Below are 24,273 nucleotides of genomic sequence, written 5' to 3' on the forward strand. Positions count from 1 at the left end.
TGTCCAGTCATTTGTTCTCCTCTATTTTTTCTTTTGTGATCTATTTTCTTGCCTCCTCATTTTCGTTGCTTCCTTGAGTTGGTAGGGTAGCTTTGTTTGCTGGGTGTCCTATATGGTTCAATGGGTCAGCCTCCCAGTTACCTGATGTGGACACTCTTGGTGCACCCCTTTGAGGATTGTGTGTACAGCCTTGTTGTAGTTAGTCTTGATTGTTGTTGGTGTCACTGAGAGGAATTGACCTCCAGACTAATTGGCTATGAGGACCTGCTGTGTCTATAATGGAAGAATTGCTGTGCTGGAGACATATTTATAGGGCAGGAGTTGTTCCAGTAGGGCTTTGGTGTTCACTGAGTCTGCCTCTTGAATGTGTCCCTTATGAGAGTAGTTGATACACTGGATTCTGAATCTCCAATGGAGTGCAGGTCAGCTACTGTCTGAGGCCACCCAGCAGGAGCTATAGCAAGAACTACAGTTTTCTCCTCTTTGCTAGGGACTTGGCGGTTTTGGTGCAGTCTGACTGGGGCTGCAGTTTATTTCGTTAAGTTGCCACAGTGCAGGCCAGGCAGGTTTGTAGAATATGCGGGGCGGGGCCTCAGGGTGGGGCAGGGTCTCAGGGCGGAGGGGGATTTCAGGATGTCACTAGGCTGGGGCATGGCAAACAGCAATGGCTCCCATCAGCCATCTCTGCCTTTCCAAGTTTCCAAGTCCTCACGTCCCTGTGCTCCAGCACAGTAAACAATGATTGCTGCAGGCACCTCTGCAAAAAAGTCACCCTCACTTTGGGACTCAATGGCCAACATACCAGCTTCTCTCTATAGGCATCTGGGTCCCCGCGTGTCCCCAGAAACTGGATTTCAAAGTGATTGGGAGCTTGTTTCCCTTCAGGTTGAAAAAAAGCTGCGCACCCAGTCACCTGCAACCAGCCCGATTCATGTGCTTTTGTACCTCAGCTTTTGTTCCTTTCTCTTTTCTTCTAGTTGTAAGACTTCTGTTCAGCCAGCTTCCCTGTGGTTCTGGGTGATAGACGTTTTGCCTTTTAGTTGTAGTTTTAAAATTGTTGTGTGAAGCGACAGATTAGTTTACCTTTGTCTCCATCTTTTTTTCCCCCCTCTACATTTGCCCTTGACAGCTATTTCTCAGTATATTCACCCTCTAGACTCCTCTCTGCTCCCCTAACCCCATGGTTGGCAAACTGCAGCTCTTGAGCCACATGAGGCTCTTTGGCCCCTTGAGTGTGACTCTTCCACAAAATACCACAGCCTGGGTGAGTCTATTTTGAAGAAGTGGCGTTAGAAGTTTAAGTTTAAAAAATTTGATTCTCAAAAGAAATTTCAATCATTGTACTGTTGATATTTGGCTCTGTTGACTAATGATTTTGCCAACCACTACCCTAACCGATTATCTAGACAGAGACTAGTTATTGCAAATAATCCTTTCTTGTTAAATTAAACCTTTTCTGCCACCACCTGCACTTGAGTTAGTTTTCCAGTTATTGGTTCATCCAGTGGGGTGTTATGACCAGTTCTACTTTTCTCCATCTGCTACACTAGGCAGCCCAAGATCTAATATTCCTAATCGGAGGCCAAAATCTTTTCAAGCAAAGCCACAGAGGAGCCCTAAAGACACTGCTGTACCCTTTTAAAAGCCCCAATTATTAGTATAATTCTTTTGTACTTGGCCCATGGGCAAGCCCTTGGCAGAACCATTCTGTTCATTCATTAATTTATTTAACAAGTATTTGTTGAACTTACATCACATGCCAAGGATCATCTAGGTGGGGCAGCTGAACTTGTAAATAGATCATTATAATACAAGTTCAGAGTGTACTCTAAGGAAGGAAAAAGCAGGGGCACCTAACCTGACTGCAGGTGGGTAAATGGGATTAGGGAAAGCTTCCTTAAAGAGTTGATATTTCTAAGTTCTGGAGGACTGGTAGATGATGTTTGCTGGTTAAGACAAAGATACCATACTTCCAGGAATGCTCTAAGTGAGAGCTGGGCACTTTCAGGGAACAACAAATACTTTAGTAGCTGGGACATTGAGTGTGAATGGGAAAGAGTACAAGATGAAGCTAGAGAGATAAGCAGGTGCCAGATTATAAAGTGCCTTATTTGCTATGCTAAGGAATTTGAATTTTATCCTGATTTTTAAAGTGGGAAATTATAATAATGCGGGGAACTGATTTGCCAGGATAAAAGCAGAGGCAGGCTCTCACTCATTTATGAAATATAATGAACAACATAAACTGATGAACAAAAATAGATCCAGAGACAGAGAAGCACCGATCAGAGGGAAGATAGGGGAGGGTGGAGGTAAGGGGAAGAGATCAACCTAAGGACTTGTATGCATGCATATAAGCCTAATCAATGGACACAGACAACAGGGGTGGTGGTGAAGGCATGAGTGGGGGAGGGTTGGGGGAATAATAAGGGGATATGGACACACATGTAATACCTTAATCAATAAAGAAGTTTAAAAAAATAAAAGATAACAACAACAACAACAACAACAACAAAAAGAGCAGAGCCAGGGAAACCAGTTAAATGAATGACAAATGGTAAGAATCTTAACTAAGTTGATGATGATGCGAATGAAGAGTGTGTCTAGATTTGAGAGACATACCTAAGAGTAGAATTTATAGGATGCAGTGATTAAATAAATATGAGAGGAACAAGGAGAAAAGAAATCAGGTTGCTTAGGCAACTACGTGGGTAGTGATTCTGTTGCCTGAGACAGGGAACTCAGAAGGAACAGATTTTCAATAGAGGGCAGACTGTACTTAATGTTGCCAGATAGATTTTCCCAATTCTACTTTCCTTTTAGTAATATAATCCTGTTGCCCAAAGGATACTATTGATAAGCTCCTTTTACAGAATTCAACTGTAGAAAACCATTTTTTTCAGACCATATGAAACTATACAATTGTATAAGTATTGCACTTGAGAATTAAATCCTCTATCTTTGTTAATTGGAAAGCATAGAAGTAAATGAAAATAGAGTTGAAAAGAACTTACTCCATAGACAAGTTCCCCAACCATGCCGTTCCATATTTTAGTCTCCGGATCCCTTGCACCATATTTCCCGTCGGCGACAATGGATAATTTGTATTTGATCCTTACATGTTTGGCTATTTCATAAGCTAAGTCTACACAATAGCCTTCATATCGCTCATTTCCTTCCAGTTGCTCATGGTTCTTCTTATACATTACATATGGTGATTCCTTTGGGACCAGAAAGAAGATCAAATAATCTTATACATTTTTCTGAGAGAAGATAAATGCAACCATGAAACTGCCCCTCCCCACCATGGTTATTGCACTTTGGTATGTAAAAAAGAGCCTTTAAATAAGCAGAAGGGCATAAATAAGCCTATTTATTGGGCTACATATTTCTTGGAATCCATAACTCATGATTTAAGGAAGTAGAGAAAGATTTAAATTATTTTTGAGAGTTCCAAAGAGAGACCAGTTTCTACTTGTAAAGTCTTTGATTTACTTAAACTGGGCAGAGTATTTTCCTTAGTTACATGAAGATGAACTGCTTTTGTCTTCTTGGGATCTACCAGGTATGAACCATAGACAGCCCAGGGGTCAGGGTCTGTGGTTTATTCATTTTTATATCCTCAGAGTCTGATATAGTACATAGGCCTAAGTAAGTATTTGATATATATGTTTAAATGAAAGATTAACTCCAGGCAAATCTCTATTCAATTAATCACAATTTTAGACCTACTGGCATACTCGTTTTGAACTCAGGTTCATACTTTAGTCAGCAGTAAAACACATAAGCTTTTAGAAACATATTTTAAAACTAAATGAGAATACTATTTCTCCTTTAAATAGTACTTTGAACTATTCAGAAAAGCTTTACATGGTGAATATTGCCTTGAAATGGTCTTATGACAGAGGCAGGAGATTATTATATTCATTCAATAAATTTAAAAAAGCACAACCTGAGGCTCAGAGAAGTTATGAAATATAGGTAAGCTCAAGTTTATAGTTTACCAGTAGTAGACTGGACCTAATATAAGAACCATAATCTAGTTTCCTCCACATAATGCTGTTTCCCCCACAATGAAGAATTAGATTTCAAGTCCAGATGAAGCATTAGACCTTTAGTGGAAGGAGCAGGTAAAGAGGAGAATAATATCTTAAATTCTCATTATTTTAATTTTAAACACGACATTCAGTTCATAATAACGTCAGGATACTTTGAAAGATTCCTAATATGAACTGTTGGAATTTTTCACTGCTTGAACTTGAGGTGTTTCCTACTGGTTGAATTATGCTTTTCAGAAAGCAGAAGTTTTTTTTTTTAATTCTTTATTGATTATGGTATCACATAATTGTCTTCATCCCCCCATTCCCATCCCAAACCCCTCCCCATGTATGCCCACCCCCTGTTGTCCATGACCACTAGTTAGGCATATATGCATGCACACAAATCATTTGGTTGATCTCTCCCCTTTGCCCCCACCCTCCCCTACCATCCCTCTGAGGTTTGACAGTCTGTTCGCTGCTTAGAAGTCTTGATGTATAGAAAGTTCACCTACTATCTGTCCATACTTACCAGAATGGTAGTCACCACTATGGTCCGGTTCTCTGAGGATGCACTGTCATTACTGATTTGCTGATCTGAGAAAGGCACAAATCTTTCATACTCATTCCAGTAGCCAGCCTAGAGAGAACAGACATTTGACCTGGTTGCCCACTTTTCACTCAAAAAGCACGTGAAATTGAAGTGCTATTGTGGAGTGAAAAAAAATTTAGTTGCTTTGATACCATTGTGATTAGCTAGTTATTAATAACTAGAAGCCTGGTGCATGAAAATTTATGCACTGGAAAGGGGGTCCCTCAGCCTGTCTGCCCCCTATCACAGTCCGGGAGCCCTCCGGAGTGGGAGGCAATCTGGTGATCAGGGGAAGGTGATGCCCCCATCACACCTCTGTTGCTGCCACTACTGGCAGCACAAGCCTAGGTTACCTGAGCCTCAGGCGGCCCTGGGCAGCTGGGCAGCTGATATCTGAGGCTTGCCTGTGCCTTGGGCTGGCCCTAGGCAGCTGGGCAGCCGACATAAGAGGCTTGCCTGCACCTTGGGCCAGCCCTGGGTGGCTGGGGAACTGAGGATTGGTTCGGCTGCATCATGTGCCCCCCCCCCCTCCCCCGGCTGGGCTGAAAGTACTGGAGAACTCTTGTGGGGCTGAGGGGACTGGGCGCTGCCATCTTGTGGCTATGGGAACTACCATCTTTGTGATGGCATGATAGTCAATTTGCGCATTCTTTATTAGATAAGATAGGAAAGGAGCAAAAGGGACATGTGGGCAGCTTCACCAGGAAACTGCAATTCCACACTCCCCTGGGAACCACCAACCCATTCCTTGAGGCTTACTGGGAGAAAGGACTGGACAAAGGGAAAGACGGGCACATGCACAGTGAAGTTGAGGTGCCATAAAAAGATACCATTGGAGACAGAAATCATTAACCAGAATAGGCAGGGCACTTCAAGCCCATGAAAATATGGGGATACATTATCCCCTAAACAATTGACTCTCTTGCACTTGCTGGTATGACCCAGGGCCATGTGGACCCCACACACAGTGGACTAATGAACTGCTGTGAGAAATACAAGCTAAGTTAGCCTGATACTGGACTGGACACTGCTCCAATATGGAAAGAAAGCTTTGGACACTGGCTCAGATTCTAACTCTGCTAAAGCCCCAGCTACACTTCTTCCTTGGTGTGACAATGGGAAATGGGGTATTTGAAACTCAAGGGTTTAATTCCATAGAAATAAAGTTTTCTATAATACCACTTCCTCCCATGTGAGTCTCAGAAAATTATTTTTCTCAGGATATGGGAAAAAAATCCACCCCCACAAGCAACTGGTGGGGACAAAGAACGTTCCCACTGGTAACAGATGTTGTCCTGTCTTTCACACTCACCAGAACCCCAACCCCAACACACACACACACACACACACACACACACACACACACACACAGTGCTGTTCCTTCATCCTGGGGGTTCCTGTGCCCACATCACCATTACTGGCATTTTGTAAAATAATTTATCCCATGTAGGATGATAAGCTTTTTCTTCTTTAAACTCATATAGCAGAAAAATACTTTGCTTTGAGCTGTAGGAAACCTGGGATATGGGGGCAGGAAACCAGTGAGTATACTGTAGAAATGACACAGATATTTTATGTTATGAGGTTTTATCAGATGGTTACTAAATCTCTACTTAATACCCAACTCAACTATTAGTGTGATAGAAGCAAAGTTGTCATTATAATATTTAGCTCTAGAGAAAGGTTCTTTGTTCAAGTCCTTTTGCGGGTAAGTTGACAAAGCAAAGTGATAACTACTTTCCAGTTCTTTTGCTAAAACTATGTACGTTGGCAGCCTCTGTTCAACTAAAAACATTCTGTAAAATATGTGACTCCTTTCCTTTATTGTAGAAAGCTGTTAATAACACTTGAGTCTAACAGAACCAGACTCGGAAGGAAATACTCTTTTTAAACTGTGTAGTTGGAACACTGTTTACAAGACAACTCTATCATATCTACACTCTTCCCTGAATAGAAAGGCAGAAATGATATGTGGGAATTTGCTCTTTGTATGTTTTCTAAGACCTGTTTTCTTGCATCTGGGTACTGTCACTTTTCAAAAAGACTTTTTCTTTGCATATGGGTTTTGGTTACTTACTTTTCGAGAGCCAGTGACTTTCATTTCATACACATCAATAGTATAATTTGTTCTACGTCCATAAGTGTCAAATTGGATGTTTCCAGTCATTCCCTGTACTTGCACCTGGTAGAAAAAAAATATAAAACTTTAAAAGAGCACCACATTATTGCCTTCTAGGTCCCTGGGATGAGGTCTGCTGATAGATCTTGGAGTCTTGGAGAACTTTTATATTGAATCATTGAGCTATTTATCCACCAGATCATGTCTAGACAGATCTTCATTTTCTCCCCAGTATTTGCTAGGTATACCTTGTAATTATGGAGCTTTGAGTAGGTGTGATAGGCAGTTACCTAGATGATATAGTGAGGGCCCTACCACTACTTTTTCAGGGGGCTGAAATTTCCATTTGTCTCTTCTTAAAGGATTAGCCTGAAGAGTAATCCTAATAAGGGTAATGCATTTTTCTAAACTGTAAGTTCCTTTGGGGCTATGGCTTATCTTAGTATTCCCAATATCTGAACATAAATGGCTTCAGGAGCTCTGGAGCTCCTGTATTCATATCCTAGCTTCATCACTTACTAACTGTATGACCTTGGGTATATTTCTTAATACATATTTATTTCAACACCCTAGTCTGTAAAATCCTAGAAGTACCTATATTTTTGAGTTGAGGAGGATTAAATTAGTTATACATATGTAATGTTTAAAACAGTGGCTGACATATAGTAAGCATTACAATACATGCTAGGTATATTGATAATTATTATTAATCAAAGTGAACTTAGCTCCATTTCTTGAGAGGATTACATATTTACCAGCTGCCATGGTAACAGGGTGAGTTTTTCCTCTTATTTAATTTATGCCCAGCTATAGATAGGTAGGATAGAGCTAGGCCATAGAAGGATAATCTTTACACTGATGAGATTGGTTAAGTCTAAGGAATCAGGACTGTGGAATACTAGATAAGAAAGCTAGAGATACTGGTACAGTCTGGAGACCTATTTGGGATGCCAAATGCAGATTCACCTGTGCCACAATTTTTCCTGGATCTGGGCCCAGTATAATGCACTAACTAATAAGAGGCCATCTCTGCTGGGTGGAGAGATTTCCTTATTTTACAGTTTAGCAACACTATATGAAGACCCTCTATAGATATAAGTTAATATTGTTATACCCTTGAATAGCTCATTTGGTGAGTAAGGACTGAGGAATTTGCTTTAAGGAAAAAGGATATGTCTCATTTTCCTAGGAAGAAACAATGGAATACTAATTCTTTATTTTTTGTTAATTCTCACCTGAGGATATTTTTCTGTTGATTTTTAGAGAAAGTGGAACGGGGGAGAGAGAAAGGGGGAGAGGGAGGTAAGGAGAGAGAGAGAGAGAGAGAGAGAGAGAGAGAGAGAGAGAGAGAGAGAGAGAGAGAGAGAGAGGGAGAGAGAGAGAGAAAGAGAGAGATGTGAAAGGGACAATCGATTGGTTGCTTCCTGCATGCACCTTGACTGGGGCGGGGAATGAACATGCAACCCAGTTACAAGCCCTTGACTGGGAATCGAACCCAGAAACTCTTCAATGCTTGTGTTGATGCTCTACCACTGAGCCACAGGAACCAGGACTGAAATACTTTTTCATCACTTATTTGTCTTAAGTGACATGCTATTAAGCAAGTCAGAAGTAATGGGCTTGCGCTGCAGATGGGAAAATTGATGGCGAATATTAGGGAGCATAGTTTTAAAGTGAAGGGGACTTGTTCATCACCACTAGGAAACGGGAATTCCTATTGAAAGAGAAATGCTCCAAAGTGATTTCCTGAAGACATGATGATTGCCCTACTGACCCAACAAATCTAAGCACTATTGTTAGCTTAGGCTTGCAGAGAGGGTGATGTCACACTTCAAGTTAAAGAAAAGGGCCTTTGTTGAGATAGAAATTGCTTATGTAGTAGAATGAATCTGGTACATTCTGTGATACATGAATGGTCTATTCTTTACAGTCTATTTTGAACTTTGAATTCCAGGAGAGGATATAGGCAGGACAGAGACACTGGCATAGGAACTTATTAAGAAAATTCTTCATTACTGAAAATAGCAAACTTTTCAAGTCTCATTGAAAATTATATATTTCTAAAGTCCCAGCCTATTTAAACATGATATATAAATTGGACAACAGTCTAGATATGTCCAATATATTTCATACCCCATGTTTAGAAATTTTGGTGAGCAGAAGTAGAAATGGATTCCCACTCAGAGAGAAGTCTATTTTTAAAGATGTGAATGTAAGTGAGTTTCCCATAATTTTATCTGGGGTCTTTTCTTTAATTCTACCCACTCCCATCTTAGTCTATATTAGGTATTTCTCTTCGGGGTTCCCACTGCAACCTCTGTAGAACTTAAACTAGCATCTTAATAATCTATGTATTTCCATCTCCCCTACTATGTTGGGAGCATCTCAAGATGAGACATTCTTTTTTCTGTGTTCTCAGCTTAAATGGGATAGAGCAGGTGCTCAGTAAATGTTTACTGAACAAGTAGACAAATCTCAATGACTTAACATTGTGACATATTTCAGTAGATTGGGCTGAGGCAGATCTTTTTACTATGTCAATTGTGAGGAGAACGATTACCCAATTTGCAAGTGGCTTTAAGTTCTTTAAAAGCATTTGTTTACACATTAACTATTTATATGTGAGCTCCCCTCATCTTATTTCATATTTGCATACTAACTTGGAGCCTGATACATGGTTGTTAGTGCTCAATAAATGTTTACTGAATGAATAATGTGCTTATTTATTCACTAAACAGGCCCCAGAGGAACCTCTATCAGGCAATGCTTTTACCAGATTTCTGTAAAGGAAGCTACTGATTTATTGAGCAACAACTATGCACTAGTCACAATAAGGGATGCTTTTACATCACACATTCTTATTTATAATTAACTCAAATAAAATGAGATTTCTTTAATACAATAAAAACTTTAAGTATTTCAGATAATTCTCCTTTGAAGTCCCTCTGAATGATGTTTTACTGAGCATTTATCACGAGGGATCATCCACAATTGAAAAAGATTGATACTTTCCAGCCTCCGGAGTAATAGGAAGAGACTGGCCTGTAGAAAGAGATAATCAAAGAGAGCCAGCTACACAGATTCTTTTGATTGTTTGATCATTAGGGGCTGGGGAGAAAGGTTATTTACTTGGCTTATAGCTTGAACTTTATCAGTGAGTTAGACATGTAGGAATTATTTGTGCAATAGTATAATTAATCTTTTTTACTAATAAAATTAATTGCTTATTCTTCATTTTGGTAGCTTGATTTCTATCCTCCTATATAATAAAGAGGTAATATGCAAATTGACTGTCACTCCAACACACTTCCCCTATGTGGTCAAAGATGGCCACCTCATGTGGACACAAGATGGCCACCACAAGATGGCCAGCAGGGGAGGGCAGTTTGGAGGGACCAGGCCTGCAAGTCAGGGCAATTGGGGGCAATCAGGCCATCAGGGGAGGGCAGTTGGAGGTGACCAGGCTTGCAGAGGAGGACAATTAGGGCCAACCGGGCTGGCTGGGGTGGGAAGTTAGGGCTGACCAGGCCTGCAGGGGAGGACAGTTAGTGGCAACCAGGCTAGCAGGGGAGAGCAGTTAGAGGCAATCAGGTGGGGAAGGGAGCAGTTAAGTGTCAATCAGGCTGTCAGGCAGAAGTGGCTAGGGGGTGATCAGGCAGGCAGGCAGGCGAGTGGTTGGCAGCCAGCAGTTTTGGATTGTGAGAGGGATGTCTGACTGCCCACCTGAGTCGGACAACCCTCAAGGGGTCCCAAATTGGAGGGGGTGCAGGCTGGGCTGAGGGGACCCCCCTAATGCACGAATTTCATGAACCTGGCATCTAGTTTGGGGAATATAGTTGTTTGTGTCATGAGTGGGGAATCAATTGGAGATGCTGGAACTTGCCCCTTGAGTTTTCGTTGCTAAAAACTCCTTTTGATTCACTCTGAGTGATTTTTACATTTCACTCATCATTATGTTTCACCTGACAATACAAATCTTGTAACTGCTATGAAGGTTGAATTTAATTAACTGCTCTTCAAAATTGTGCCATGCTACCTCCATAAAATGACAGTTAGGGCATTTGTTAGGGAACTGACATAATGACATAAAAATCTGCATGATGAAAGAATGAGTCATATCTCTTTCTTGGAGAAAGACACAGGGGCTACTAACCCCTTTTGATTGAATGCTTCCAACTTGGCAAACTTAAGGCAGCAGTAAGAGAGCCAACTACACAAAATTATGTGTTATGAAGCTATTATAAAATCTTTGTTGCTGGGTTTTGCACAGAATTATCCAACCATTGCTTATCTCTTTGTTTATTTGGATGTCCCAAACATCAAGACAATTAAGTAAGTAGAAATAAGAATGTCTTGTACTCTCAAAGGTTCATTGTAATGCATGTAGGCACATGTAGCATAAATCAAAATATTCAGAAAAGAGCTCTTGCTTGGAAAACTGCAATGAATGGGTGATACTGATCCTAGTGTAAATAATGGAATATGTTCAAAGGACACTGCTTGAAGCCTTAAATGGCCTCTTACTCTGTATATACCAAAAACAAGTGACCTATTTGAATATCTATCCATTGATTTTTAAAATACTTTTATTTAGGCTTTAGGGTGGGACATTGGGGAAAGCCTCTTAAGTAATCTTGAAAATGGATCATATTCCTGTGTTTCACCATGTAGAATAGTATAAAGGTTCTTTTGGCAAGAGAAATACTATCACATTGTTGTAATCTAAAATCCATCCAGGCTAAACATTTGTCTGATGAGACATAGGATGTTGTTGTCCTTTGTAATGGTGTATCTTGAAGGTAGGAGCTTCATATAAAATATCTCAGTTCCCCTCAGTAACATAATTCTGGGAAAGTCTGAATATTTTGAAGTCATTTACAATTCCAGCCCACAACTTTTGATGGTACTGAGTTTGATTTAATACCTATGGTGTGGCACAGAACTAAATATTCATTTGTCCCAAATTTGCCATTTTTCAAGCTTTAAGGGAGAAATTGTTAGTTTTAGATTTCTAGATTTTGATGAATAAATATCCATGTTTATCTTTATGCACACTATGGCATTCTATAGACTCTGATCCTATTCCTGTAAGTATGTATTTTCTCAAGATTGAGATCTAATCTTTATAAGTTTCCCCACCCCAATAATCTATTGTGATCATTACCATTTTCAGAGCTCTCTCGATATCAATTCCTTGACTCCAGGGCACAGCAGGATTTGCTAAGCAGTCTCCAGCACTGCCTCTCCGGGACACATCCACTCGCTGCCTCCTCAGATAGCGGAAAGCTTCTGCTATGACCAATATTGCATCGTGTGTCAACGCAGATGTATACTGAAATGGATGCATAGAAAACAAGATACCATGACAAATGAAGCCCTTGAAACTTGACTTTTTTCTTATCATTTTCATTCATCAATACCTCTTGCTTTACAAAGTCATCCTCTTAATTATTTAAATCAAGAGATCTCTCTGGAGAAGGCAGACTTTGATTCATTCTAGAGTAATGCTTCCTACCTCACTTGTGCACATGTTAAATTACTAAGATCATATGGCTCAAGGGAATCTTTCTCTTGTTCTCAACACAGTGTTTCATATTGAGTGGAAAAACATGTTAAATTAAAGGATAGTATATGTAGAATGGAGAGGAAACAGCATATCCTAAAGCAAGACTGGGTTATTGCGGTTTCTAATAGAAAATTCAGATCTGGTGTTTACTTAGGGGAAAATGAAAATAGCTAAATTAGACAGCTTGAAATTAATTTGGAGGGAAACATTAATCATTTCTGTCTGGACCACATTTCTGGTGAACTAGGACCCCTGGCCAGCAATAAATCAGTTTTTGTTTCCTGGGGGAAGCAAAAACTAAAGCTGTTTTTTTATTGTAGAAAATTATAATTGTTACTGAATTTTAAATCTGATAACACTAATAATTCGCAGGCAGTAATGCATGATGCTGCCTTTTTCAGGCAAGAACACTTACTTTCTATTCCTTGGATACATTGGTAGGCATCTATTGGAATTGAGGCCAGTTACTTAAAACAAGGAATTGGATTATCTGCAATTTGACATGGCGGATAAACAAACCAACATTCAATTAAAATAAGATGGTCCCTGTTTTGTAGATGGTGACAAATACTGGTAGAATATAGAATTCTGTTGCTTTTAAAAAAAATGAATCAAAATATTCTAGGGGAAGTTGTATTATATATAATACATCCAAATACAATTGGGAGTGAATTTATTGTCATCTTTACAACTATCAATTTACTTTTCTGACTTCTTCATGTCACTGTTCTTTCAGGAGCAAAACATCAAGTTTGATTATAATAGGGGGCATATGTTCTTTTCTTTATGTCTGCCCATCCTAGCACTACATAAAGTGAATATGGTGGTGGTTTTACCCCAGCTGCCTTTCCAAGCCATGTCAGAAGAGCTATTTAATATTCTACTGTTTCAGCTTCTACTTACCCATGTGTGAGCATGTAAAAAAAAAAAAAGTCCCCAGAAGAAACATTCATAACATATAGACTAAATTAGGCATCAGGGTTTTAATCTCTAGATAATTGTATTTCCTAGTAAAAAAAAATTACACATTATTATATATTGATTTCAGAGAGGAAGGAAGAGGGGGAGAGAGATAGAAACATCAGTGATGTGAGAGACATTGATTGGTTGTCTCCCGCATGCCCCACAATGGGGATTAAGCCCACAACCCGGGCCTATGCCCTGACCAGGAATCAAACCTCCTGGTTCGTAAGTCAAGCCATGCCGGCCTAGCTGTACATTATTTTTAAAAGTGGGTTTTTGTCTGATTGATATATAGAAATATTTCATAATGATTAGTACTAAGCAAAAGTAATCTTAAAGTTATAACCATCTATTTAAATATTCCATTTTCTTAAGTTATTTGGAGTTTTACATATAAGCCTTAACGATTCTTTTCAGCAAGTTTGAAGAACTTTACATTATACATATCAAGAGCTATCAATAAATAATCCAGAGCCGAGATTGTTTTCCTTCTCTTTTGTACAACCTCAAGAACTTCTGAAGAGGCATAATCTACTCTGTAGTAGGCTTTTCATACTTTTATCCTGTCCACTTTTGTGTGTGTGCCTGATGCATTTTAGATACCCCCTTAAATAAATAAAAATTTCTTCTCTATTATCTGCTAAATATAAAGATGGCAAAGCAGTGTATAGGTAGTTTTATGAAAACCTGAATTTGTATAAGCTCACCTGAATGTAGTGGATGGATTTAGTACATAGAAAATATTTGAATGATCAGGGAAATGCAAATTAAAACCATAATGAGATATAACTTCATACCTGTTAGAATGGTATTATAGAAAAGACAAAAATAACATGTGTTGGCAAGGATGTGGAGAAAAGGTAACCCTTGTGCACTGTTGGTGCGAATGTAAACTGTTACAGCCATTTTGGAAAATAGTATGGAGTTTCTTCAGGAAATTAAAAATAGAACTACCATATGAACCAGCAATTCCATTTCTGGGTATTTATCTGAAGGAAATGAAATCAGTATCTTGGAAAGACATCTGCATTCCCATATTAATTGCAGAAATATTTACAATAGCCAAGACATGGAAACAATCTAAGTGTTTATTAGTGGATGAACAGGTAAAGAATATGTAATATATATATATATGATGAAATATTATTGAGCCATATAAAAGAAGGAAATCCTGCTATTCACAACAACATAGGTGCACTTGAGGATATATGCTAAGTGAAATAAGTCAGACAATGACAAATATTGTGTGATCTTACAATATGTGGAATCTAAAAAAACCTGAATTCATAAAAATAGAGAACAGGTTGATGGTTGCCAGAGGTGGGAGTGGAGGTGGATGAGGGAATTTGGTGGAAGTGGTCAAAGGGTACAAACTTCTAATTATTAGATAAATAAGTCCTGGGGATGTAATGCATGGCATGGTGACTGTACTGTATTGTATTTTTGAAAGTTGATAAGGGAGTAAATCTCAAAAGTTCATATTATAAGAAAAGAATTCTAACTATGGTGGTGATGGATGTTAACTAATTTTAAGGTGGTTGGTAATCATTTAATAATATACACATATATAAAATAACTACATTGCATACCTAAAACTAATATGTTATATTCAATTATGTCTCAACTAAAAATATAAAATAATCATCTTTTTAAAAATTGAATACAAAGGATTCATCATAGGGATTGTGACCATATTGACTGAGACATATAAGGAAATCTGATTTGACCATGGGACAGATTGTTTTAAAATGGGACTTTCCTAGAAAAACATGGCATGTATACTATAATTTCTACAGCACAGACTACTACTTAATTAGTGAGTAGATTAAATGAATAAAAATTATGTTTAACTCTAACTTTTCTAGAACATACCAATTACATAAAGTAAGGTCCTACTTGTATTACGTTCTGATGTGACCCATTGCCTATGTGATTCAGAATGTATTTCCTGGTCTGTATCCTCATTATATTCTCCCTCATTCTGTTTTTGCCAGGGAGGATTTGAGGACGGGTATTTTGAAACCATGAGAAAGGAAATATTCCCTTCCCCCATCTTTTCCTTGTTTAGAGAAGGGTCTTCACTATACTTTGACCCCTTGCTTGATCACAGAAATCCCATAGCCATAGTACATATATACTTTCACTGTATCAGAAAGGAAGAATTTAAAGTTAGTTTCATATTTGAATCAATGCACAGAGGGAATGGTTACTTAAAAAAACAAGTTAAAAAATAAAAAAATACATTTGAAGGATACTTTGTGTAACATGAATAACTTTCCTCTAATTTATCTGTTTTAATTCCCCATTTTTAAATAATATAATTTCTAGCCTAAAGGAACACATATGAAAAATGTACACTGTAAGCATAGCTTTCTACTTTCAATATTCTTGATTTCATAAAAATGAGCAACTTAGGTAATCTAATTATTTTTAAAGATACTTTTCTTGCAGGCAGGAAAACATTTCCGTTCAATATATGTATAGTATAGACAACACATACTCTGTATTAGAGGCTAATTCACTTGGGTGTGCTGAAATTCATGAAACTTATTAACACAGAACAATCACATAAATAATGTAAAATCTAATTTTCTGTTTCAGATTATCAGTCTCCCTTAGCTATTCCCACTGCTCCAAACTTTTGTCTGACTCTGGTTATTGTTATATTTTAAATCGTTATGAGCATATTATAAATGAAATTCATTACAAAATTAACAATCCGCAACACTGGGTTTTAAAAAGACCTCCTTTTTTATTGTATTTTTATTTGGGAGTTTGTTTTTCAAATGCAGCAGCATGATCTGTGATTGTGTTTTACCGTCCTTAAAACACTTTTGAGGGAAGACCGCTCGATCACAGGATGGCTGTAAATGTATAAAGACCATATTGAGATGCTTTGAAAAGCTGGCCTATGGTGTCTAAATTCTATGGAACATTACCTTTAGTGGTGCATTCTTGGCTTCAGGGAATTCCCTTTCATCCAGTCTCACCCAGCGCTGTATGAACTGCTGAACCATAGGGTTTTCATTGTTGACAATCTGGAATCCTGTAATATTAGCTCCCCCATGCATGACTCTTTCTAGCAAAATATCAGTAAAACCCTAAAAAGAGATAGAAAAAGAATCATGATTGTAGGATGTCATGAGTTTTATGTATAGAGTCTATTGATTAGAATGCAAAGGGGGAAATGAAAATTCCTCTCTAGGATCATTCTTTAATAGAACAATGAAGAAATCCCTGGGCACAATGTTATATGCCAATTATATCTCAATGAAAACAACAATGACAAACAAAAAATAGAAAAACCTGGATATGGACTAATTCTTAAGGTACTATGTCTCTGAAACTACAAGTATTCTGGAGAAAATAAACATTCTTCCATTTTAGTGACTGTGTTTATTTAGTGTAGCTGTGCCAAGGACAAACATATGTGCCAACTTCAAGAAAATGTTTTGATTTATTTCATTTACCTGTATAATTAGGGTTTCTTCATTGAGTACATACAATGCTTCATGTAACTGGACAATATTGAAAAAGTTTGACCCCAACTAGAGGAATAAAATATTTTCTTCAGCTTAACATGCCAAACACAGAAGATTGCTTTAGATTCTAATGATGTTTACTTTCAACATTTATGACAGAAATACCAAAGAGGAAGACTGACTGGTTGTATATGATGGTACAAACCCCAGGATATGTCTCACATGTGTGTGTAAATGAGTCTTGGCATCTACTCCATAGCACCCACCATCTTCTTCTTTTGCTCTGGCTACAGTCCGGTGTCTCTGCCACCTCATCTTCCTCATGGAATCTCTTCAGGTTCACATCAAGCCATTTCCACCTAGGCACCACCAGTTCCACTGGGCATTGCTATTTTCTAGGACTCCTCTTCCAGGAATTATGCTATTTTTGCTGGATACCTGTCTCTTGCTAATTACTGCTAATGCATTTGGGTCCTCAATGGGCTGAAGCCAACATTTATATCCATAAAGAAATGAGAACTCTTCCTCCCTTCTTTAGATTCTCCTTCCCAACATTTTAGTATAATATTTTCAAATATACAGAAAAGTTGAAAGAATAATACAGTGAACACCCATATAGTTACTACTCATATTTTATAATTAGTATTTTCTATTTATTTATTAATCCATTTCATGTTTTGGATGCATTTCAAAGTAAGTTGTAGACATTTCTTTACTTCACAGCAAAAGACTTCTATATGCTGATCATTAACTAAATATCAATGTTTGTTTGTAGTTTCCTTCCTTCCTTCCTTCCTTCCTTCCTTCCTTCCTTCCTTCCTTCCTTCCTTCTTTCCTTCCTTCCTTCCTTCCTTCCTTCCTTCCTTCCTTCCTTCCTTCCTCTCTTCCTAACATTTCTTCCTTCCCCTTTTCTTCTTTGTTGAGTAAAAATTACATTCAACAAAGTGCACACATTTTATTTTATTTTTTTTAAATTTTCAGTTACAGTTTATATGCAATACTAGAGGCCTGGTGCACAAAATTCATGCACTCGGGGAGGGAGGTGATGTTCCTAAGCCTGGCCTGCACTCTCTTGCAGTCTGGGAGCCCTCAGAGAATGTCTGACTCTCCACAGGGAGTGGGCCTAAGCTGTTAGTCGAACATCCTTAGCGCTGTTTCAAAGGTGGGAGAGGCTCCTGCCAGTGCCACTGCACTTGCTAGCCATGAGCCTGGCTTCTGGCTGAGTGGCACTCCCTCCATGGGAGTGCACTGACCACCAGGGACAGCTCCTGCATTAAGCATTTTGCCCCCTGGTGGTCAGTGCACATCATAGCGACCTGTCATTTTACCAAAAAATCTATTTGCATATTAGCCTTTTATTATATAGAATTATACTACTTTTAGGTGTACAACATAGTGACTCAACATTTATATGATGTACAAAGTGATCCTCTCTAAAAGTCTAGTACCCACCCAGCACCATATATAATTATTATACTGTTATTGACTATATTCCCTAAGCTGTATTTTACATCCGTGTGACTATTTTGTAACTGCTAATTTGTGCTTATTAATCCCTTCCCCTTTATCATACATCCCCTCAACTCACAACCTCATCTGGAGACCATCAATTTGTTTTCTGTAGCTATGAGTTTGTTTGTTTTGTTTTAAAAATTCTACCTGTAAGTGAAATAATGTAGTATTTACCTTTCTTTGTATGACTTATTTCACTTTGCATAATGTCCTCTAGGTCCATCCATGTTGTTGCAAATGTCAAGATTTCACTTTTTGTTACAAATGGGTAATATTCCATTGCACATATGTACCACATCTTCTTTATCTATTCGTCTATTGATGGGCACTTAGGTTACTTGCATATTTTGGCTATTGTAAATAATGCTGCAATGAATATAGGGATGCATATGTGTTTTTTTTTTTTTTTTTTTTGAATTAGGGTTTTGGATTTCTTCAGACATATATCCAGAAGTAGAATATCTGGGTCATATGTTCTATTTTTTGAGGAACCCCCACACTGTTTTCCATAGTGGCTGCACCAATATATACAACCCCACCAACAATGCATGAGGGTTCTCTTTTCTCCACATTATTGCCAACACTGTTGTTTTTTAGGTTTATTGATAATAGCCAGTCTGACAGGTGCAAGTTATATCTCATTGTGGGAAATGAAAATCAAAACCATAATGAGATATTGCCACGTGTCTTTTAAAAAGATATATTTTTATTGATTTCAGAGAGAAAGGGAGAGGGAAATAGAAACATCAATGATGGAAGTGAATCATGGATTGACTGCCTCCTGCACACCCCCGACTGAGGATTGAGACTGCAATCTGGGTATATGCCCTGACTGGGAATCAAACTGTGATCTCCTGGTTCATAGGTTGACACTCAACCACTGAGTCACGCCGGCTGCTATCCCCCAAGTCTTAAATGTACCACCCAATGAATTTTGATAAATTCATATATCCATATTGGTAAAAAAAAAAAAAATCCTGTTAGTTCTCTAATGTTTTCTTTTTTGCTTTATAAGTTTTTATTGAAGTATAATAATCATATAGAAAAGTGTATCTATCTTTTAAAAAATATATATTTTATTTATTTTTTTTTACAGAGAGAAAGAGAGAAGGATAGAGAGAGACATTGATGAGAGAGAAATGTCAATCAGCTGCTTCCTGCACACCTCCTACTGGGGATGTGCCTGCAACCAAGGTACATGCCCTTTACTGGAATTGAACATGGGACCTTTCAATCCGTAGGCTGACACTCTATCCATTGAGCCAAACCTGTTAGGGCTAGAAAGGTGTATCTGTCTTTAAGTACATAACCTGATTACTTTTTACAAACTGAACACATGAATGTAACTAATATACACAAGCTCCCCCTCTTGTGTGCTTCTCTAGTCACCACCCCTACCTCCATTTCTTTTAATTTTACATTTCTTTAACATGGGCAACAAGATAGTCTTAGAAAACATTTTAGCGAAACAGCTTTTTCAGTTATTACTTATAGCCCGCTTCTTCTTCCTTTTACAAGTGGGATATGAGTCAATTGAGACTGGACAAAGCCAAATATTTTGCATCACTGAGAGTCATAACTCCTTTCAGATAATCACAAAGTATTTATAAAATTAACATTAACTTGCTAGGATGAGTTTTCTTCCAAAGGCTTCCTTTAAGAAATAAACTAAGACAGGGTTTTCTCCCATTTTCTCCCCCTGTACTGTAATCAGTAGAGAGGCTTGCTTGTGTATGAAACTTACCCGAGGCTCCAGTGGGGGCTTAAGCCTATTATCCAACTCCCCACTCCTACCCTCTAAACATATCTATACTAATAAAAGGGTAATATGCCAATTATACTGGCGAGACCAGGATGTCTTCCAAACAGAGCTGTGACAGAGGGCCTAGGACAGGCAGCCCTGGTGGCTGGCAGTGGTAGCAGCAGCGGGGTGATGGGGGCAGCACCTTCCCCTCATTGGCCTGGTAGCTTCCAGCAGAGGGAGGCCATTAGTAGAACATCCCCTGAGGGCTCCTGGACTGTGAAAGGGGGCAGGCCTGGCTGGGCCCTCCTTCCCCCCCAGTGCACCAATTTTCGTGTACCGGGCCTCTAGTATACAAATAGAGAACCAAGGACAAAACTTTAGCAAATGTCTTTAATTCATTTACTGTGCCAAACCATATTTGTCAATTAACAAGTATTATAAAAGAACATTGATCAACTTCCCACCTCCCTGTTGGTGGGGGTAAAGAGAGGACTCTCTGGTGCTCTCCAACATCTTAAGAACCTGGGCTGGAAAAGTGGAGCTCCCTTCCTTGAAAGAAAGGAGCTGAGAATGCTCTGTCACCATCCTGGTCTCCAGAGTCAACTGCCACAGCATGTACTAGGATGCACTATTTCTTGTGCTCTCACACTTTGATAAACATCTAACCCCTGTTTACCTAATAGAGCATGTTAAAATGACAATGGAGAATTAGTTAAAGGGAGGGAGAGAAAATATCCCAGAAATCTCACATCTTCCTTACAGCGTAAGAACCAGCACTTCTGTCTTTTTACACACCATGCCACTTTTTTCCAGAAAGGTTTCCCTCACTGCCCTTCTCTTGGTAAGGTTACTAAAAGGAAGGGTCCAACTCAAGTTCACCTTACCAATCACCTCCACTTATTCCCAGGAGGCTTCATTCTACCACATAAGCCCCACATATTTTCACTTGGGTGTCTTCTCCAGCAAACATATTGTAATTTAGAAATATCTTCATAGCCTCTGCACTCATCTTCCTATCACACACAAAGCATACTACTGAATACCTAGAAGCTTTTCTGTCAACCAATGTTTTATGACAAATATACCTGGAAATGAGTTCTGGCACACCTCAATCTGGAATCAACCTTGCTGTTATCAGGGGATGAAATCTGTCCATAGCAGCACAAATCAAACCAGGGGAAGATCACCTCAGACTCTTCTTGTGGAAGGCAAGACCTACACATCACTAGCTCCTACTGACTGCCATGAAGGCTTACTGTCTATACAGGCAGAAAGCACTAACATAGCCTTATGACCAAATTGGAGAGAGCAGAAGTGTAGTAGAAAAAAAAAATGAGGTAACATGTATTTAAGATGATGAAAGGAGAGACTTGTTGCTAACAGGCAAGAGTTGGCTGGCTTCTAGTCCTACTTTTCCCTTTGGCCCATTTATGAACATTTTGCTTGATGGCAATGTAATCAGATTTTATGGCTTAAATGTTGTCCTGGTGCCCAGCATTTACATGCAGCAAACCACAGGCCTCAAGATTGAGATAATCAAGACTGGATTCTCCCCCAAATTCTGAAAAAACAAAACAAAACAAACAAACAAAAAAACCCCACAACACTAATGCAGCAAAGCTGACCAAGAAACATTAAAGGAAGTAGAAGAGGAAGAGCGAGAATAGGTGAACAATAGAAAGGGAGATAGAAGAAAAATTTCTGCTAACAGGAGGAAGTTTGATAACTCTTCATCATACTTCTATTTATGATATTTTAAAAAGAATTTTATTTTTGTGTCAAGTACTGCTAAGTTCTACAGTTCAAGTGGCCACTGATAGCCATATTATAAAAATTAAAATTGCTAGATTTCTCTTTTTGAAGTGTCAACACACCAAACTCAGATTTAGATGTAAATTCCAAATATCTCTCCTCTGTAAAAAGACTAACATAAAAGGAATGACCACCAAGCACATAAAATAGGCAAAAAAAAAAAAAAGGGTGAAGAGCAACAGTATAAAGAAGGAAGTCAGTATAGAGGTGTTGGCTGTGGAGCAAAAATTGTCTGCCTGTTAGTCTTCCTTCTGGCTCTGTTCTATTATGTTTTGTTTTCTTTAACATATTGGTATATTCTGTTGTAGTTGTGGACAAGCATAGATCATGACATTTTGAAAATTGAAGCCTGAATATCCCTAAAACCTCAAAAACAACAACAACACAAAAACACACACACACACACACACACACACACACACACACACACACACACACATTCAGCAAAGCTGACTACCAAACCTTCAATAGGTATGTGATGAGCAATTTGGGAGAAAAAGGATAAATGGTAGGCAGGGTTGTATTAGGGCAGAGGCCTGGCTATCCTCTTATTCTTGTCTTTAAATCATTATTCTTGTTCATTTTATATTCCCTCAAAATTTCTTCCTCCTCATGTATCCCTTATTTTAATTTTTTTTCCTAAAATATATTTTTATTGACTTTTTACAGAGAGGGAGAGAGAGGGACAGAGAGTTAGAAACATCCATGAGAGAGAATCATCCATCAGCTGCCTCCTGCACACCCCCACCGGACACATGCCCACAACCAAGGTATATGCCCTTGACCAAAATCGAACCCGGGACCCTTCAGTCCGCAGGCTGATGCTCTGTCCACTGAGCCACACAGGTTTCGGCATGTATCCCTTCTTTTAATTAATGACATTTTAGGCTTATTGAGTCACTGGGTGAGGCCCAAGAACCTGTATTGAAGCACAAGTAGGTTTGATTATTTTCCTAGCTACCTAGTTGGTACTCCCTCTTCCAGTTCTTTACTTCTACAGTTTATCCTTAATATAATACATTTACCTTCCTAAAACACCAGTTAGTGCATAGTACTCCTTTCCTCAAATTATTGCAAGGATATCCTACTTTCTGTATCTATCTCTTTCTGTAGTTATATTAATAGCTGAAAATCTTGACTTGGCCTTCAAGCTATCCATTTTCTGTTATCTTCTGCTCCCTTGGCCTCATCCACACCATTTCTTTCAATAGACCTCATGTGCTAATCACACTATGCCGTTTTTAATCTTGGCTCCTTTATCTAGAAAGGGTCTATACTTCATCACTTCATCTCACCATCTCTCTTGAAATTTCATTCTTCCAGAATAATTTCATTTAGTAAAATAAAGATGAAAAACATCGATAAGAACTTTGTTACTCTAATCCCCAACAGGCAGTAAGAGGGCCATTGTGTATCCCCTTTTGTGTGCCCCAATTATTACATAGGGTCTTGAATATTGTTGACCACCAATGAGCTTTTTTCCTTCTTATTACATGCCTTCCCATGCCTTCTGTGTAATAAGTATATGTGTATATGCCACAATATCATTGCTAGATGACTCCAAGTTTCCAAATCCCATACTGAACTAAGTGAAATTTCTGTTGTGCCCATCTTATTTTTATAGGGATTTTAATAGCTAGAAGTGATGATCAAATACTCAAATGATTTTTGTGTGCTTAAACTTATCAATCCTAGTGTTTCTTACATTTCACTAACTCTCTTTGGTTGCAATTGTTCTTTTTTAGCTAACTGTTAGAGTGGTATCTTTTCCTTTGCTTGATTTATTAAACAATGTACAGAGGGAGAGATTAAAAGAAATGAGAGACAAAGAACTTATATGCATATATGCTTGACCTATAGACACAGACAATAGTGTGATGAAGTCTTGGGGGTGAGTAGGAAGGGTTTAAAGATGGACAAAGGGGGACATCTGTAATACTTTCAACAATAAAGATAAATTTAAAAAATTAAAGTAGAAAAAAAAGAGAGATGAAAGAAGACAAAGATTGAAGGCAATCCTACTGCTCACAGGTAGGGTGATTTGAAACTCTACTTACACTATTTTGTTCATCAGTTTATTTTGTTCATTAGATTCCACATATGAGTGAGATCATGTGATATTTATCTTTCTATGACTAGCTTATTTTGCATAGTATAATAATCTTCAGGTCCCTCCATGCTGTCTTTTTAAAAAATTGATTAAGGTATTACACATGTGTCTTTATTGCCCCCCTCTCCCCTATGCTGTCTTAAAAGGTAAGAGATAGATCCAGAAATATAGAAGCATGAAACAGACTGATGAATCTCAGAGGGAATGTGGAGGTGGGAAGAGATTAACAGAAGAACTTATATGGATATATGCATAACCCATGGACACAGATAATAGTGTGGTGGAGGCCTGGGGGGCAGGTATAGGGTGAAAGGGGCCAATTGGGGAAAGGGGATA

General features: G+C 38.5%; 1 protein-coding gene across 6 annotated transcripts in view; it reads right to left on the bottom strand.

Annotated features, from left to right (window-relative positions):
• GRIA3 (glutamate ionotropic receptor AMPA type subunit 3) overlaps nucleotides 1-24,273 on the bottom strand; it is a 327,676-nt gene that overhangs the window by 90,321 nt on the left and 213,082 nt on the right. For all 6 annotated transcript variants that reach the window (XR_004988881.2, XR_004988882.2, XM_045583555.1 and 3 more), the window contains exons 6-10: nucleotides 16,217-16,378; nucleotides 11,913-12,080; nucleotides 6,707-6,811; nucleotides 4,570-4,677; nucleotides 3,015-3,221 (exon numbers count right to left, since the gene is read on the bottom strand). Coding sequence is in view for 4 of the 6 variants with exons in the window: in XM_045583555.1 (XP_045439511.1) it covers nucleotides 3,015-3,221; nucleotides 4,570-4,677; nucleotides 6,707-6,811; nucleotides 11,913-12,080; nucleotides 16,217-16,378 (750 nt within the window). In the remaining 2 variants the exon portion in view is untranslated. The remainder of the gene's footprint in view (nucleotides 1-3,014; nucleotides 3,222-4,569; nucleotides 4,678-6,706; nucleotides 6,812-11,912; nucleotides 12,081-16,216; nucleotides 16,379-24,273) is intronic.

The sequence above is a fragment of the Pipistrellus kuhlii genome, unplaced genomic scaffold, assembly GCF_014108245.1.
Source record: "Pipistrellus kuhlii isolate mPipKuh1 unplaced genomic scaffold, mPipKuh1.p scaffold_m20_p_19, whole genome shotgun sequence".
NCBI classification, from domain to species: Eukaryota; Metazoa; Chordata; class Mammalia; order Chiroptera; family Vespertilionidae; genus Pipistrellus; species Pipistrellus kuhlii.